The 20,031-nt window shown below is 42.2% G+C and overlaps 1 protein-coding gene across 3 annotated transcripts in view; it reads left to right on the plus strand.

Annotated features, from left to right (window-relative positions):
- Positions 1-19,778, plus strand: part of LOC115582628 (uncharacterized) — a 43,621-nt gene extending 23,843 nt beyond the window's left edge. For 2 of the 3 annotated variants that reach the window (XM_030418696.1, XM_030418697.1), the window contains exon 3: positions 18,619-19,778. In XM_030418696.1, the coding sequence (XP_030274556.1) occupies positions 18,619-19,095 (477 nt within the window). In that variant the 3' untranslated portion in view covers positions 19,096-19,778. Of the gene's footprint in view, positions 1-16,589; positions 18,370-18,618 lie in introns of those variants that run through there. The other variant, XR_003984195.1, reaches the window with a different exon arrangement.
- Positions 19,779-20,031: the final 253 nt, after the last annotated feature.

Here is a 20,031-nt window from a genome sequence, read left to right on the forward strand (position 1 = left end):
GTAATGAACTTGGGCTTTGAACAAATAACTTATGTCATTATAATAGATGATCATGTTAAGAGAGAAGGAGCAATAGAGAACAGATGTTTTCAGTAAAAAAAAATAGCAATATCTGATTTTCTTATTTATGTGGTACTTTTCTCTTCTATCAGCAGGATGCAGAGTATGGATTGTGGGTGACAGTTATGTCCGACGTGGTGAACAGCGAGCACTGGAGAGCATGGGGACCAATCTTGGTGTGTCTGCCCATGTCCAGTGGTTTGGCAAGGGAGGCATGTGTTGGCATGACCTCCTTCCCTTCTTCCACCAGTGCCTTAATAGAAGAACTGCACCAGATGTGCTGGTGATTCACTGTGGGGGCAATGACCTTGGACGTGTCAAAAGTGTGCTGCTTCTCGATGCAATGAAGGCTAACCTGCATGACCTCCACAAACAGTTTCCCAAGATGAAGATTATTCTGTCTTCCATCAACCAGAGGCGCCACTGGCGGTATGCCCCCCCAGGGAAAATGGAAAAAGTGCATAAGTTTGTGAACAGCGTGATGGCTACCTTTATGCTGTGTGTTAATGGGAGTATAGTTCATCACCTAAACATACTGTTTGACAAGCTTGGGCTATATTTACGTGACAATGTTCATTTGTCCCCGAAGGGAAATGATATATTCTTAAGTGACATTGTGAAGGTCCTTCAAGACCATGTCCTGTAAAGGTGATGCTGGATTTAGTGCTTTGACCACAATTTTAGATGCCAAATAAAAGGAAACACTGTTGTATCCTATGCCTAGCTGACATTGTGGCATTGTGCTTCACGTTACATTTTTCCAAGTGTATTTTACAATGAACAAATGTAATTGGGGAAAGAGGATTGGCATTGATGATGATGTCTTGTCAACTTTGGATATTTTGAAAAATAAAATGTGTTTTCCTTTATAAGAGCTCATGCAGTTTTTATTGTTACATTCAACACAACCTGCAATCAAAAAAACACCAAGACTGGTGATATCTGGTCTATGTCTAATAATTCAGCATCACAAGACTGGAATGTAGACTTTGTATAAAGTGGTAGGCACACTTCAAATGTTGGATTAATAATCAATGATTAAGTTAAAGCAAAAAAAAAACCTTTTTAAAGGTCCTTACAACTTTAAAGGTCCCATATTATGGTCATTTCTGCATCTTGACATGGTTCCTTGATGTCTAAATGGAATGTTAGTAACATGCTTTGGTCGAAAAAAGCTGAAGGATTGAGCACAGCAGAGTTCTTGAAACACCAGTTTCACAGCACTGCTCCAGTTGGCCGGTTTCAGTGCCTTTCCCTTTAAATGCTAATGTGCTACTGCATGCGCCGCCCACAGTGCTGCCCACCTCTTCCAGCCCGCGGAAGAAGCTTTTAGTCACATATATACTATTCATTTATCGCAAAAGTGTTATGATGAAAAGTACATAACTGCTTCCTCTATCTTACATTGCTTATAGTTTATTATCTTCTACTTAACATGAAAATTACATATCAAACACTGAAAACACAGAACAGTTAGGAAAGATGTTTTATTATAGAAACATTTGTAAACATGTGTTGACATGAATGAAATAATAACAAGAAGGAGAAAATAAATCAGAAGTGAAACTGTTTATAAACTTTATATATACTTTATATATATATATTAACAATATGAAAATAATAACAAAGAAAGTATCTAGTTGCCATGGGTGTAAACATTCAGTGCTGACTTTATATTGAATTGTGTTCAGCCAATATAGCCTACAGAAGCTTTGTAAGCTGGTGCTGGGGCTCTCTGGGGTGGAGAGTGAGAGTTGTGCTGCTTCTCTGCATGGTCCGAGAGGTCTTCAGGGATTATTAGTTTCAGCACCTCGTTCACATATGGGGCAGGGTCCTGGAAAACCTTCTTGAGATCAGGTCCCACAGTGTATCACCACAGTCTGCAGTGCAATAAACAAATGTATGTTTACAGGAAAACTGCAGTAGAACCAAAATGCCTTGTGCTGCAGTGTTTTAAAGTTTTTCTTATTTCTCCTAATTACTTCTTATTTATACATTCTCCTTATTATTTATTTTGAAAACCATCTTGTGTGTCCATGTTTATTTTAATTTGAGAGGTTCAAATAAAAGACTGTAAAACTGTAAAAAGGGAATGTATCCTCTGTCTTCACTGGTTTGGCTCTGCACTCTCCCTTCCTGGACTTTGGAAAGCTCAGTTTGAAAAGAGGATCTCCTGATGATGTGGTGGCTTGTCCTCTATCAGCCTTCTCATTGTAATGCAGTGCAGCCAGGTAGAGTCTTGAACAGTAAAAAGACAAATAAAACATGAAAACAATTACAAGAAATGGGCAAATGTTCTCTACAAGTAATCACAGTTTAATTAACCTGCACAGCATTCCCAGATATGGATAGGATAACACATGACAGCACTGTTACAGTATAGTTCAAGCACTAAAAGCTGCAACGCGTTACGCTACTCTAATCTTTTTTTAAATTAATATTTCCAAATCAGTAATCAGATTAAAGTTATTTATTCAAGTCACTACAATTATTTTTGTCATTTTCCTTAGTAAAAATGTGTATTTCTGCTTTCTTCTTGCGTCTTGGGGAGTGATGTCACGTACGTTTCAAGTCACGTTTTAACCATGAGGATAACTCAAGGGGCGTTCAGACCGAACGCGATAGACGCGAATGGAGCGGCAACTCTACATCAATGTAAATGGCGCGATGACACGCGATTCAGGCGTCTGGAGCGGCGCAAATGAAGCGTCTGGAGCGACGCGAATAAAGTTGAAAATATCCAACTTTTCAGGCGGCATCGCGCCGCGACATCGAATCAGCGACGAGTTCAAGCCGACGACGTAACTTCACGTACAGTTGTTTACGGTCGCTCAGAGCAACGAGGGAGGAGAAGCTAATTGTAGCTGTGTGTGGGCACCTGGTGCTGTACGAAACCGCAACTCACCTCAGCTGAGATGGAGCACCTGTAGTTGGTGTCCAGGCGGGAGATCCTGGCACCGACCCGAGCTAACAGGTCCTCGAACTGGGCTCCAGTCAGCCTGAGGTACCGCTGGAACCGGTCGTCATCCAGACGGAGGTCCTGGGGGAGACAGTAAAATTCCCCCAGCTCCGTATGTCTCCGGAGGACTTCATGAATCCAGACACGACGGCGGGTGGTTTTCCGGCGTTTCTGGGACTTGTACAGCAGGTACAGTGCAGCAACGGTGGTGATATCAGTCATGATAGATGTGGAAAGAGAGCGGGTTGAGAAATATCGGTTCAAAAATGAGCGGGCAAGCGCAAATGATGCGAATGACGCGAATGAAGCGAATAGTCCAAAATGATCAAGCGGCGTGAATGAAGCGAATAGTCCAAAATGATCAAGCGGCGTGAATGAAGCGCCTGAAGCGATTGTATTCGCGTCTGTCGCGTTCGGTCTGAACGCCCCATCACGTGTACACCACGCAGCAACACAAAAATGGAGGGGGGAGAGAGATGCGTGTTTTCTAGCTGGAAATATAGTAATTATTTGAGTTATTTAAAACAAAAAGCACATATGCCTGATCAAGGGCCCGGTCCGACCGGGCTCGGGCAGAGAATCTAAACACCATGTAGCAGTCAACAGTACACTTGTTTTGCCCTGGCCTATGCCAACATATTCCAGCTTAGAAAAAATGTTCATATGCATTATTCACAAAATCATGAAAACTGTTCTCAATGGCAAAACACACAGTACATCACACACGAGTTCACCCTAACCTACAGAAACACACAGCAAATAATTTGTATACTTACATGTCCCTCATCTGTTGGTATTCCTCGCAAAGTTGGAACAGCCCTTCCTTTGATTACAAGTCTGCCGACGAAAGTGGTTCGCACATACCAACAGTTTTTTGCCAACTTCAGCTGGGACATTGCCCTCAAAAATATTCCATACATGCTGCTCTTCTGTCCTCTGCAGCTGGGAGATGGTGGAATGTTTTAGAAAACTATGTGATCTGTGCCTCATCTTAATAGGATAGTTATTTCTCTTCCAGATATTCCTGCAATTCAAGATTTCGTCCGCATTTGGTGTATAGTCTAGAGCACGTAAACAAAAGTAGCATTTTATTAAGAGGTCCCCACTTGTACTGGTAGGACTGACAGAAACATCACTAATACACAGTGATAGATGAATAAAAACAAGATCTATCAATGCTCCTGTTTTTAAGATAGTAATATTGATGCTTTAGGAGTGAGGCAGGTCAGTTCTTGAGAGAAAAAAAGAGAAAGTCAACCCTATTGGGAACAGAACTACGTAATCTACGCAAACTTAAATACGTAATACGCTACGTAAATGTAGCCTTTTAACTGCCAAACAATGTAGGTGTGACATTCAGACAGACCGTTTTTTTGGCTTTTCAGTGTTTTTGGTGACTTGTGCGTGTGTGTGTTTGTATTTGAGCGCATGGGTGAAAAATAGACTGTGCCATTGTTTGTTTTCTGACACTCCATTGTGTCTTATTCCTCCATGTTGTCTCCAGTTTAGATCATGTGCGCAACCAGGCACAACTAAACATAACTATATAGTTTACTGGTTGTCTGACAGGATGGAGAGAGAATGCACTTTCCTTCACCTTCGGGAGAGGCGTAACCCAACGTAATCTAAAAGGAGTTTGCAGGAAAGGCATGCTGCTGCAAAAGGTATCAGCGCAGCAGCAGCAGCTGCCCGATGAGTCCGCCGGCGGCAGCAGCTACAGATCATGGAACATAACGAAACACATCACAAGCACAGTTAGAGACACAGAATTGAAAAAAGAAAAGTTTAATGATAAAGAAGAGCTACAAATCAGCGAAAGAGTAACATGTCAGCAACTCTTTGGACTTCAGTGTTATATGTCCCACTGCTCTGAGTGGACAACAAGCCAAGAGTAATCCTCGCCCCTCCATCACCACTTCAGTGTTACACGATGGAGATCAGAAGATGGTTGAACAGCAGGATAGTCGACACTAAATGTTACAGTTGATTTTGTAGAATGTACTGCGTCTCCGGAACTACGGCTTGTTGCATCAGGCCACCCAAGCAACCTCTGCAACCTCAGGTGTCAGCCAGACCCCCCCACCAGGGCCATGCCCCCTACCCAAAGCCCAAGGAGGAAGAGGCAGAGGCAGAGAAATTTTTTGCCTCTCTGTGATTACGATTAGTGTTTTTGTTGTTGTGTGTACTGTATATTGTGTACTCCGTAACGCGTTACTCTAATCTGACCACTTTTTTCAGTAACAAGTAATCTATATTATTAGACGTGTTTATATTTCCAAACCAGTAATCATATTAAAGTTACGTATTCAAATCACTAAGCGTTACTATTATTTTTGTCATTGTCCTTGGTAAAAATTTGTATTTTTGCTTTCTTCTTGCATCTCGGGGAGTGATGCCACGTACGCGACAAGTCACATTTTCAGCATGAGGACAACTCACGTGTCATACCACGCAGTGACACAAACACAAACAACAAAGGAGGGAGGAGATAGATGCACGTTTTCTAGCTGGAGGTACAGTCATTACTTTGAGCTTGTGACAGCTAAAGATACGAATATGAAGGTTTGTTGTAAACTCTGTGCTGGCGACAAATTACTATCAAGCTTCAGCAACACTGACCGTGACAACAGGAAAATGACTGTCATAGGGCCGTTTTTTTGTACTCATGGTGTAGACACTTTATTATAAAACAAACTTATTTACAGTTTTTCAGTAGTGAGCTTGTGTGGAGGGAGGCTGAATCTTCATTTTCACCCTCCTCTTCGTCCATGTCTTGTACTCTTCCAGGATGCACTTCACCTTGAATGAAAAAAAGTGACGGGCTTCACCTTAAATGAAAATAAAATATACAGAGATTAGGAATCTGCACAGATTCGTTTGACATTTCCTCTCCGGAAAACTGACAAGGAGTACAGGGAGAACAAAGACTAAATACAGAGAAGAACTGAAGAAGAGACTAACAGCGCAACAGCGAAACATAAGACATAGGTACAAATATGAGGCTGTGAGGCTGAACAACCATGTCTGTCTTGCCTGCAGCTGCTGCCTCCTCTGATTTTGAATTGATAGATTAATCAATTAATCAACAACCAGCTCTGATGAAGTGGGTTTCAGGAAAAGGGAGAGAGAATCTCTGCAGTGTCATGGCTCACCTTAAGTGCTTTAGAAAAAAAAGTCAGAACAGATGAATTCATTAATTGACACTTCAGAGGAAAACCAAAACCATATGCTGACTTGGCTTAACTAGCTTGCTAGCTGGCTAGATAGCAGGAACACATTTCAGTCATCAGCTTGACTGTGGCTTGACTTGTATAAAAACTACAAAACATTACTTACTCTGAGGAATCCTGTAGTTTTCAGAAATTTAAGAAAATAAGCTCCTTCCGCTGTCGTACTCAGCCGTAATATCTCAATAGGGTTGGTAGGTCCGTCGGCATTTCCCTCCGTAACGTACCGACGTCTACTCGCCATCCAAACTTCCCATTTCTGTGCGTGTTTTCCACGTTTCCAGCTGTTTGTCAATTCTTAGCTTTGCCTCTGTTTTTCTGCCTTCTCCATCGGGTTCTTTCCCCTTGCTAAGGTTACAATTGTAATAATAAATAATTCAGCTGCTGCAGATGTACATGTAAGAGACGGCTGACATTCCAGTCACTCTGCTGTTGTGTTATCACTGAGCTGTCATCTGAGTGCTGCGCAGCTTGGGTTTTGGGTTAGGGTAGGGGACTCTGTACCCTCTCCTGAAGCTTTTTTTTCCTCTTGACTGTAGGAAAGCATGAGGTTTATTGGGAGGGAAAACATGAGGAATATGACACACTTTTCAGCAAACCAAAATGGTGACATGTAGCCAACAGCTGCGCGTATTCCACAATCTACAATAGCTCAATGCCTCTTATGTTCCACATGGCAACCATCCTGCAGAGAGACAAGACTGTAAGTGAAAAAACTTCCCTTCCAACAGCAAATAAGCCAGTCTCATGTGATTTTATAAAGCATGTACGAAACTGGCACCTGCTTCCCACATATACATTCTACTATACACTACCCTCCATTTCCGGCTGGACTCACCTGACATGTCCCCTGGTTCAAACACATCTCCATTGGCACGAGGCATCTTAGACCTTGTGTTCGTGCTATCAATGACAACAATAAAGTTGGTTTCACAAAGAAAATATGCATTCCTTCTGTTTAAAAATGGTTGCACAAATCCATGGGTTAGGGGGAGGCGACTGAGCTTTCCCCATCCCAACCTTACCAGCCGAGGCGTGAAATCCCTGGCACTTCTGAACGTTCTTTCTCCCCCTCCTCATCTTCCATCTCCTCTACTGTCCCACTATCCACTGTCATATCTTCCATCCATCGTCACCTCCACACAGGTGGTTCTCTTAGTGCCAGCCAATGGCCAACAGGCGACTGCCAAGTACTAGGCCTATATATGCATGTTGTGTTTCCACAAAAGCACTAGCTTCACCTCAAGCTGACTCCCACCTTTTGTTAGGCTGGTTTCTCTGATGGTGTAGCCCTCTCTTAGTCGCACAGACAACACACTTCGTTACTCGTCATCTCCTCCTGTCCTCCTTTGTCCTCCTCTGTCACTACACTGTGTGTCTCTTCTATCTGAAGCTCATCTGCCACATCAAGTTCTTCTGGCATGTATATGACCTCTCCACTCTCCCTCTCTGAATATAATAACAAAGCAATCACATTTTAACTTATCTCATTTATTCTTACTCTTAAACTCTTAGGCATTCCATTTAGATCTTACATATACTGACAGAATTCCACTGGATGCGCTTGCGTTGCGGAACGACTGTTCTGCGTGTCCGTTCCGTGCTCCGCCTTCCATCAACACCCACTGGTTGCGTTTGCGGTGTGCAGTGGTGAGGCTCTGCCGGACAGAGGGAATGGCGAGGACCCAGGAGATCTTTCAAATTCACGCATAATCGTGCAATATAACAGGAGGTCTATAAAGACAACCACAAAAGTATTTCCATCCAGAGGAGTAGTAGGAAATAAAAAGGATGCGACGGGTCACACGGTGTGATTTTTTGTTCATGGTGTCAACGGGGTGAAATGATGTCTGAAAACATCTGACCTGTTGACTTCAGGCCTGCCTCTACCCATTATGATGTTTTCAAGGTGTAATGCAGGGAAATATGATCCTTCATAAACACATATTTTGAAAATAAAGCTCTGCTCTAACCCAGCGCAGCTGCAGCTGGTGGAAACACACACAGTGACTAGAATTATAAAATAAAATAAATATTTAAAGTGTTATAATCATGAGTAAATAAACTGTGACTCCATACTTTACCTATGAAAAGCTTACAGGTATTTTGTTTATTTATATACTGACACTAAACATGTGAGTGTTAGCTAAACCTGCCCAACTCCTGATGTCCATTGTAATGGACATCAGACTTTGAAAAAGTCCTATAAATTAATGATGATGTTTAAAATAACTTCAAATATTATCACTTGTAACAGTTAAAATTACACTGACAGCAATTTTTTTATCCAGCATGAACCAAAATGTATATTTTGGATTGAAAATGGGCACTTACTCTTCCCTCTCTGCAGTTGTTTCGCCATGCTTGTCTTGTCTGGTGTCTGTCACTCTCTCTGAGCATGCTCAAAGCCATGACATGATTGTGATTGGATAATCTGAATCCAATCAGTACGAGCATTGCTGACATCATTCAATTACAGAGTATTTATTGGTTTAAAGACAGAAATATGTCATGACCATTCCAATGGACACAGGGTCCAAAGGAGTTAATTCCCCAAGTGTTTGTCTCCTTCCACTATTGTGTTGTTGTAGTTACTGTCTTGAAAAAAAATCACCACGACAGTCAGCCCTCCTGACGAGACTACAGTGAACTTTCCCCAGAAAACAGAATCCCTCACCGCAGGTGAAAGAGTCAGACAGCGTCCTGTTTACTGATGCTGATTATGTAATTATGTAATTATATAATTTAGAGCGAATAACGTAACTTTGTCACTTTCCAGGATGTTTGGTGGGTCAACATCTTAATCACTACACATTATAGCTGCATTGATATGATTAAAACAGTCAGAGGGTACATTAACAGGAGGACACTAGAGGAAAAAACACACATAGATCTCAACGTCATCATGATCTGTATCATCATGCCTCATCTGCAGCGCTGGCTTTCTGTGTGAATTACACACTGGTTCTTCTTTACACTGGTGCTGCTTGGTTCTGTGTGAACAAACAATGGCAGAGAATTGGCAAACCGCCACTGTGGCGATAATGCAGCGACTCTGTGTGAAAAAGCCTAGTGCTTGAACATGAAAACAACAATCTCACTACAGATCATCTTTATTTTAACTTCATCTAGGTTGTTCCTTTTTTAAATTCTTAAATTAACATTGTTTTTTTTCGCCTTCCCTGTACTCCTTCACTTTCATAGAGACTGAAGCTTTAACCTGGGAAATCTACTAAAGTTGAGCTTAATGTATTGTTATAAAAGAAAACAATATATGAAGACACAATTCAGTTGAGTTTGAAACACTCCATGTTGGAGTGTGAGTGTCGCTCCATGCTATCCAAGAGGGAACTTGTGCTGTAATATACTAGCTAACAGGGGACTCCTGGGGATGTTTCAGTAGCCCCATCCTCACGGCCCTTTGAGTGCAGGAATCCTGCACCAATTCTCTGCATCCTACTCTGTGTGAAAGTCTCAGATGCGGTGAGGGGTGAAATTCTGCTGCGCTCTTTTGGATTCAAATGTGAAAAAGGCTTGTGCTTAAGCATGAAAACAATGATCTCACTGCTGATGATCTTCATTTTAGCGTAATCCAGGTTGTTCCTTTTTTAAAATTTTAAATTAACATTGCTTTTTTTCCGCATTCACTTTTGTTTAACTTAATGTATTGTTATAAAAGAAAGCAATATTTGAAGACACAATTAAGTTGAGTTTTTTAACTTCTGTTCATCCATGTTGGAGTGTGAGTGTTGCTCCATGCTTTTCAAGAGGGAACTTGTGCTGTAATATACTAGCTAACAGGAGACTTCTGGGGATGTTTATAATAGATCCATTCTTAGCAATTAATTAAGTAACAAGTAATCTATATTAATAGACGTGTTAATATTTCCAAACCAGTAATCATATTAAAGTTACGTATTCAAATCACTAAGACAATCACAAGTTGACCTGTCCACCTTCTGCGTCAAAAAGGTGTCTGTGCTTATGCTAACAGGCTATGCTGTCATTCAAAGTGTCGTTAGTCTGGTATAGTGGATTGGTTATCACGCGTTAGGTTGCTTTTTTTCCCTCATTGGGTCTAAGTTCGAGTCCCATGTTTTCGTTGATTTTTTCTCTGTTTTGTTTAAAAGGGTTCCATAGTTCTTCTGTGTGAAGAATGTTTGCTCAAATAGAGAGCAAAGATGAGTACTGCATTTCATAAAGGTTATGCTTATTTGTGTTATAAACCATCACCGTACAGACACAGTGAACAGACACTGCGGTCACAAGTTGATCTGGCCTCCTCCTGCGACTCAGTGGTGTCTGCGTGTCCGCTGTGAGGAGTAAAATTAAAGTAAAATAAAATTGTAGCTATGGCAACCACAGACGCATTAGGCTCACGGTCGCCACTTAACATAGACGCGTGTTAATCCGAAACACCGGTCAACCCAGCTGCCAGTTAATTTGAAATTCCACATCAGAACTTCCTGGAATTACCTGTGTGACTCGCTGAGATCGAGTACTATCAGTCTGAAGTGACATGAGCCTGTGGAAACAGTGAGTTTCCTCTTAATGTGGATCTGAATGTGAGGGAAATATTGAAAATATTTGACTATTAAGTGGGCTTTTATTTTGAAATTCCTCATCAGAAATTCCAGCTATTGTGTTTAATTTTAAGTTGGACTAAGTATACACACAGATGAAATATCATTGCCCCCATCTTCTAAGGCTTCAGTGTGATCAGAATTAGGATGGTAAAATTAGTTAAGTAAATAATCAATGAATCAACCATAAATGCTAAATTTATTAACTAATCCACTGAATGAATGAATTCATGTGAACTTGTAAAGTGTGTTCATAGGTCGGTGCTTTTATTTTGAGTTCCGTTCTTGGGCTGCATTACCGTATCAGGGTTTCCCTTACATGTAATTAACTGTGGCACACTGCCACGGTAAAATAAAAGCCGCCACACCGTAAAAATTCAGGCATAAATAAATCCAGTGTTAGAGAAAGGAAATATATTTTACCGTCGTCTTCCACTGCAGTCTTTGACGTTAACTAGCATGTTGGATATTTAGCTTGATAATTAAGAGGATTAGAGGATTAAAATGGTCACTCAGAGCAGAGTCCTGCAGGGGTCACTGCATCCGACCCGTTTTCCGACAATAGCACAAATTACATTCTGTACCCGAGCCGACCCTCAATAAATTAATACCGACGTCTGAAGGAAAATTGGACAGACGCAATTTTTAAAAGTGAAAGTAAGACAGGGGAAGGGGGATGGGAGTTCAGGGAGGGCGCAAGCACGCATGAATGAGCTCATATGAAATATAAAAGCTTATCATTTGTGTCGCTAATGACTGATGATAAGTGACGCCTTGAAAATGGCAATCAAAACCCGACCCGCCTCTCCAGGCGTCTGACCCGATCCGCATCTGTGTCCAACACAGTACATTTTTTTTCACCCGTGCAGGACTCGGCTTGACTCGACTTGGATAACTCCTCTCTTGCAACAAATAATAAAAATAGTATTTCATTACAATATTAGAGTTCATGATGGCTGTGTGAGAGCATTATAACCAGAGAAAAAAATGAAATTCCCAAAGAAGCCTTTGACATAAGTATGAATATTACAGTATCATGACCCAAACTGCCGCCCGCCCCCCAGGGCTCCAGCCTGTGACCAAGTGGTGGCATTTTGCGACCAAAATTTGAGACAGTGCGAAATTTTACATTTAGTGCGACCACTGAATTTGCCTGTGTTTTTTTTGTATTTATATATTTTTTTACAGCGGTAGTGGAAGTGAACCAAAACGAATCAGAGAATCTGGATTCTGGAATGACAGGTGACAGGTGGCATGTTAGATGGGCAGGGACTGGCACTGTAAGTGGCTAATGTGTGGATGGGGAGGGTCTGAAAGTTGTTCCGAGTGCAGAAGGAGAAGGTTTCACTTCCAGCGAGCAATGGTGAAATGAACTCCACAATCCCACCAGATAGGTGTCCGCTGTGTGGCGGAGCTGAGCTGGTTTTTCACTTTAGATAATGTCTTAACTTCACCAGGTCCGCGGCGCTGTGGGTCTGCTTCGGAGGGCCCCGGCAGTCCGGAGCTGATGCGCAGGACTTCTATTTAGGTGGATGCTGGAGCACGACGCAGCAATTTAGCTGAATTAAGCACCTAGCAGACATGAAGTCATGCACTTAAACAACAATATAACAGCCGGTTACTTTTCAAAATAAAACACTCCGTGTTGACACCAGCACAAAAAAAGGAGACAAACACAAGCACTTCAACTAATCCTTCGGTCAGGAACACTTCGTGTTATTGTTTTTATCACACATCAGGGCTCCAGAGTCCACCGTCGCCCACCTCCCGAGGCGACGGACCGGACGCATCGGCACGTCCAAAACTGGACCTAGGGTAAATAATGTCCGCCACGCTTTTTTGCGAACATTGCCGTCACGTTTGCTTTGTGTCTGGTGCAGGAAGACACGGTAAAAATGGGCTTTTGTCACGAAAGTGTCCAAGCAGCAAGTTTGGTTGTTGAGGAACAGGAAGTTGTGGGAGGGACCTAGGCGGATGATTGACATCAATATTGAGAGTTGAGAGATTTGTGACATTTAGCATGTTTGGAGTGTGTAGTTAGTGTGTTATGTAGTGTTTGGTGTAGTGTGTTTAGTCTGTTGTGGAGTCGGTTTTTTGTTTAATGAGTCAGAATAATAAGGAGAAGCTGAATGTGGAGCAGGCAGTCCAGCTATTTATTCAGCTGGAAGGAGCTCAGGCAGACCTGAGCATTGCCTGCATTTAAATGTAAATAGTTACAAATAACTTTGTACATTTTTTAAATGTATGCACAAATTTAGCAAACAACAATTTATATTTGCATTATAAGTAAAGAAAATGGTTTGTTAAACATATTTGTGGTTTTCACAGTAAAAAAATCTAACTTTTTCTACTCGGATTTTATGTTTTTTTGTGTGATTTTAGGTCTATTGTGTTAATACAGTATGTCAAAATTAAAAAAAGAACTGTACAGTCACACATGTGAGGTTGTGCTGAAAATAATGACACTAAGTACATATCTTTTAAGGTGAAATATAATGGAAAATATCGGATTTCACAACAAACCTAAATATCCCTGACGTCTCACCTTCAAACACAGCCTCATTTGGCCATCCATGAAAAAGCTGCTTAACCTCCCACTTTTTTATAGGAGTACACTTTTCTTACGGGCAATGCACTAGTAATAATAATTTGTGGAAAAGGGGCATAATATGTCTACTTTAACCATTAGCACTTTTTATTTTGAAATGTTTTACTTTACTTGAAATGTTTGATCGAAATAGTCAATTTCAGTTCAGTGAAGCACTTTAAGCACAAGCACTGTTTTATTTGGGAATGTTTTATTGTGCTTAATGTTTTATTTTGCAATTTCAGCTCGGTGAAGCACTTGAAACACCTTATTTTTCTTTTGTCAATGTCCTTCAAATAAAGACAAGGATTTCTCAATATCTTATTCTTGTTTGGAAATCATTCACGTTATATTAAAATTATGGAACCAGAAAGGTCTCCTTATGGCATTAAAATCCGAGTGCACCTAAATTTTGTGCCAGTGCCAATTTTGCAGTCGATACTGTGTGTGGAACGTGAAATCTGCAGGTCATGCTGGCACTATACACTTAAAACATAACACAGTGGTCAAACAGGGGGGAGAGATCGATTGATTTATTTAACTTGCTCATCCGCCGCTCCTCACAGGCTCCCGTAGTTCATAGTGGGCTCGGCCCCCGCATTGACTTTCCACAGAGAAACAAACACTGCTGGTCCGCTGCACAGTTTGTTCACAGGCTGCTGTGACTAAAGACAGCAAACCGACACATTTATCTGAGCCTTTCAAACAGACGCTTGTATCCAGGGCTGTAAACTAACTTTTTGGCTCACCTGCCAAGGGGACTGGTAGATGAAAGAATCTACCGGCCAAGTAAATTTTTTACCGGCCAAATAATAAATTGCCTCTTTTTGTTCCATATACATCTGTTTCAGTACTTTTCACGGAGATAACAGTATTATATACCAATACATGCTTAGAAAAGAGGCCAAAGTGTTATTTAGAAATAGACTTAGACTTTAGACTTTTATTTTATCCCACAACGGGGAAATTTACTTGTCACAATAGCAAGGTGGACAGACATACAGACATACAATAGGTAGGCTACAATACTAAAGAAATATTTAAAAAGATTTGAATAAGAGAGAAAAAATAAAGTAAATAAATTAAATTAAAATAGAAATAAAATATAGAACGGACAATACGTTATGTGCATACAGGAAGCGAAATATGCATATACACATAGATAACGTGTCGAAAATAAATACAGTGTTTAAACAGACTCAGTGTATTTGTCTAAATATATACAAAAAACAGATTATTGTGGTATTATTGCACAGGATAATTACTTGAACAGTGCAAAACTTTGAAAAAGGAAACACTCATTAATTAACTATCAGGCACTGTAATAGACTTGTCAATGGCGACTTTACCAGTGTAAATAACATTTACACTGGATTTGATAGACCCATGGTTTTACACGTTTTATGACGTGACAACTGTTCTCATATTAAGCCACTTGATTATGATACTGAAACCTAACTGAAGGAAGTCGTTTAGAAATTATGCGCAACTTACAACTTCCCTCAACTCATGAGTTAGAGGTATCGTCATTGCTGTGCTCGAATCACAGTCACTGTGCCAAACTTTTAAAGAGCGGTGACGCGCACGCTATGTTGCCTCTGAGGGGAACTATTTTCTACAGCGTTGACGTCGGTGGAGCTACTTCAGTGCGACACACAACAAATAGCTGGTTTAGCACTAACGTTTGCTGCCGTCATAATTTATGACTTTACAGCTACAACAATGTTTTGCTATATCATGCATAATTTATTGCAAGAGCACGACCATCAGGACAAACATTTACCCGCCCCATGGCATGTATCCCTCCAAAATTAAGTCGCCAGGGGAATATTTTAGTCGCATTTGGCGAGTGGCGACCGCCAGTTTACAGCCTTGCATGTATCAGGGTGGGACACTTTGGGACATTTAATCATTGTATCCCATATGAGAAGAAAGGGTCCCGGTGGACAGCTGTTACGGATGCGATCATGTTGCATATCGTTAAAGATAGGCCTATAGGAAATGGTGTCCGACCGATAGGAATTTTTTGGCCCAATAATGATGGCCGATATTAGAGGGGGTGCAATCACCGATAGCCGATATGCAACCGATATAGTGAGTTTTTGAGCTGGAATGAAAACAGGCCTTGGATTGTGCATAGATTTTGCACCGATATGATTATGCAATAGTACAGTGACAGTAGTACAGACAGATGCTTTCTTAAACCAATGTCTTTATTCAAGAACATTTAACAGACTTTTTTTAAATGACATTTAACATTTGAACTTGTTCAGTCAAGCTGAGAAAAAGTGCAGATTGGCACACAAACAAAAATAATGTAGCAGAACTTTCAATAAATTAATAAACAGATCGGCTGACTGGTCAGGTGGTCGGGAGGTTTCGTGGTGTAGAGTGGGGGAAGGACTTCACTGAAATGTGAGCTGAGTCAAAGTCTCTGGCTGAGCTCAGCGCACCCCACTGGACAAAATATATCAGTACACCAGCGCATGCTTTGGTTATTGTCACACTTTTTTTTTCTATCGGCACGACATTTCACCGACTGATAGAAATTGGGCTGTTCTATCGGGCCCCGATATATCGGTGGCCGATAATCAGTTGGTCACTGAAAGGAAATAAACACCCTTAATTTGAAAATGAGTATAGTGGCGCTGAGCTAGCGGTATAGCGGCACAGCGCCGTTATTCAACAGTCTGGAGAGAACCCTGAATGAACTCCACCGTCAATCAGTGCACTGATGAAGACTAATTAATATTGAAGTTTAACACGGCCATTTTCATTATCTGTCTATCCATCTATCTATCTATCTATCTATCTATCTATGTGTGTGTGTCAATATAATTGATTTACAATGTGCGCCCCTAAATTTTTGGATTGCGCTCCTAAAATGTTCAGTTAGGGGCCACTGTGCTCCTAGTAAAAAAAGTTAGTCTGGAGTCCTGCTCCCCATCACTCTTCATGTCTCAAAAGATGGTATCTGTGGATAAACAGCACATTTCCTTTGTGTTATTCAGGGACTAAGATTACTGAAAATGTATCACTATTGTCCATTTTCAGGGACACTTACAAACCTTAGATATAAATTCAAAACAAATGAAAGACAATCACAGCGTGCACCTGTTGGATCATGTGTAGAATAACCTCATTAAGTCTCTCTGTTTTCTGTTTATCATCAGATTTTCAAGAAACTTTCTGGAGTGGGAAAAGGCACTGCAGAATGGTGCATCAACATGTCCAATAAACTTGTTCAGATCCTCATGGCTGTAATCAAATGTGAGGGCAAATGCGGCCAATGGCTGAAGGCCTCATGGAGTGGTACAGAAGAGCTGGAGAGGCACCTCCTGAACTGAGATACGTGGACCACGGCTGCTGTCGCGTTCACGGTGTGTCACACCTTGAGCAGCTGTTCAGTGAGTTGGCCGACAGTGGACTTGACATCTTCCACTGGATTCAGAGATTTGATGCAGCTGTCAGAACAGATCACCACCCCAAGTACACGCTCTTTAAGTCTGCGATCTCTGCTGCAGTGTTCTCATATAATACGGGCAACATGGCGTCTTCCAGGAAAAGGTGGCTACCATTCACCAGCAACTCCTGGCATCTGCCACCACCCTACCACATACACCTCAGACACAGATAGCTGATCCTCCCTCTGTTCGCCTACCCCAGTGCTCTCTCTCCTCCTTCTCTCCTGTGGACTCTATTTCTGTAGCTAATTTAGTCTCCCAGGCAAAAGCCTCCACCTGCTCTCTGGACCCCATGCCAACAACTCTGTTGAAGTCTTCACTGCCTGCCCTATGCCCCCTCATAATGGAAATTATCAACTCATCCCTCAAATCTGGCATTGTACCATCCACCTTCAAAACAGCTTCAGTTACCCCCGTCCTCAAGAAACCAGGTCTTGACCCAGATGACTTACATAACTACCGGCCAATCTCCAACCTTCCTTTCCTTAGCAAAATCCTGGAAAGAGCAGTTGCTGCCCAACTCCAGCAGCACATGTCCACCCATGAGCTCTATGAACCCCTTCAGTCTGGCTTCAGGGCACGCCATAGCACAGAAACAGCCCTCATCAATATCACCAACGACCTCCTCATCGCTGCAGATTCTGGCCACATCAGTATTCTGATCCTCCTTTCTGCAGCCTTCGACACAATCTCCCACAACATTCTCCTCACCTGCCTATCTGACTAACTTGGTCTCACCGGTACAGCACTCTCCTGGTTCCAGTCCTATTTAACAAACAGGAAACAGTTTGTCACCATTGGAGACTCCAGTTCCACCCCAGCTCCAGTCAACCAGGGCATGCCTCAAGGCTCTGTGCTTGGACCCCTCCTCTTCACTATCTACATGCTCCCACTTGGTCAGATAATTTACAAACATGGTCTCAACTTCCATTCTTATGCTGATGATACTCAATTATATCTCTGCACCAAACCATCCACCCAGCTACCCCCACAGTCACTTGTCAACTGCCTACATGATTTAAAACTCTGGATGACATCAAATTTACTCAAATTAAACACCAATAAAACAGAGCTCATGGTTGTGGCCTCCAAGGCGCTGCTCCAGAAGGTTGGAGATCTTCTCCTGGACGTGGACGGCTGCACTATCTCCCCATCCACGGAAGTCCGCAACCTGGGTGTCATCCTTGATTCCACACTATCTTTCCAATCACACATAAAATCCATTACAAAATCAGCTTTTTACCACCTCAAAAACATCTCCAGACTCCGGCCCTCTCTCTCTGAACCTGTGGCTGAGACCCTCATCCATGCCTTCATCACCTCCCGCCTGGACTACTGCAATGGAGTCCTGTCCGGGCTCCCTTCCAAAACACTGGATAGGCTCCAGTATGTGCAGAACTCTGCTGCCAGGGTCCTCACCCTCACACCTGCTCTCCATCCCTCACACCAAACTACAAACCTTTGGTGACAGAGCCTTCTGTGTTACAGCCCCCACTCTCTGGAACACTCTCCCAGCTGAAATCCGCAAACAGACTTCTCTGGAGACTTTCAAAAGAGACTTAAAAACCCATCTTTTTAATAAGGCCTATCAGATCTAGATCCAGCCAAATCAATCAACTTTTTTTGTTTATCCATTTATTCTTTGTTTTGTTTGTTCCATTTTGTTAAGTGTCCTTGGGTACCCTGAAGGGCGCTATAAAAATTAAATGTATTATTATTATTATTTTCACATGTGCAGAATGCCATCAACATCCTACAGGGACTGGCTGGGATGGATGAAAACCAGGTCCATCTGTTCGAGGATGCAGCAGCCATTAACCATGACTGGAAGAACCAGCAGAAACACCTGGACTGCCTTCAGGATCCACCAGGGAAAGACAAGCACATCACCCGTAATGGTATGTGCCTGCCACATTACAGTAAAGTGAGAGGAATCAACACCCTGGAGGGATTCCACTCCTTCCTGCCTAGCATGATACCAGGGCCCCACTGTGCCGCAGTCCCCTTCGAGGTGTATCTGCTCAGTGGAATTGCATGCCGGAAATCTGACAGGGAGTCAGGCGGCTTCAAAGGCCAGAAAGGGAGGAAGCACATGGTGTACGTGTCTCCTCTGATAGACCGCCTCAACCAGAGCTGCCAGGACTTGTTTGGCGAAGTTGAGGAGGCTAACTACCAGCCTCCTGTGCCTGCTCAGGATGAGCAGATTGGTTTGTAATATCTGTTCTCTCAGTAGTCAGAACCATTAAGCGGTCCAGACCATTACACTTAGACCAGAGAGACCCTTCAAGCAGCGGAGGATGAAGGTGATGAGGTCTGTTTGGCCGTAGTAAAGGTGATCCGGGTGAGTCCGGTGGAAAAAAAATAAAATAAATACATTTCACACCCTCAACATCGCAGCTGTTCCCCAGCTGCAGGTATCTGCAAGATCAACTTTCTAAAAGACAAAGAAAGCAGAGCTCTGTGGCACTGGACGTCAGAGTGCAGTGAGACTGTACACCTGTGTACTATGTGGCCAATCCACTCAAGGACACAAAAAATACAGAAAAAAAAATGTACTGTGAAAAATTGAAATCATCCACCTCCAAAGAACTTCTTTGAGCCCAGCGTTAAGATTGTCATAATGGAGGCCGTAACATATTGGTTTTGTTGCCCTTCACCGTGACCTGAAGGTGTAGATCTTGTAGTTGTGATAATATTGTCCACCAGGGTGGGAATAGGTCAACTGTACCAATCAGGTGACGGTTGAGGAACTGGGCGGAGCTTCTGACCTGAATCAATGAGACAGACAACCACCACTCGGGTAGACGTAAACATGTGACATGACGTGAAGCACGAAGTTGGGCAGTGAACAGTGACAACAAATTTGTCCTCAAAATAAAGTCTTTACATTTCACACCATGGGAGTTTAGAACTGATTTTTTAGCGGGGGGCTTTTATTTTGAAAAGAGCGACCGACAACAAGTGGACAATGTAGACAGCTACAGAGACCGAGGAGACACTAGCATCTCCCGGATCTCAGTGGCTGTCCAGTTGCTCATCTTGACGTCCGCCAATAAAGTGATGGACTGACTGCTGTGATCAGCTGTTTCTTGGTTTTAAAACTCCCTGGCTCTGGGTCGCACAACATTACTTCCAGATTAGAGACAAATAA

This window comes from Sparus aurata, chromosome 6 (genome assembly GCF_900880675.1).
Source record: "Sparus aurata chromosome 6, fSpaAur1.1, whole genome shotgun sequence".
In the NCBI taxonomy this organism is placed as follows: domain Eukaryota; kingdom Metazoa; phylum Chordata; class Actinopteri; order Spariformes; family Sparidae; genus Sparus; species Sparus aurata.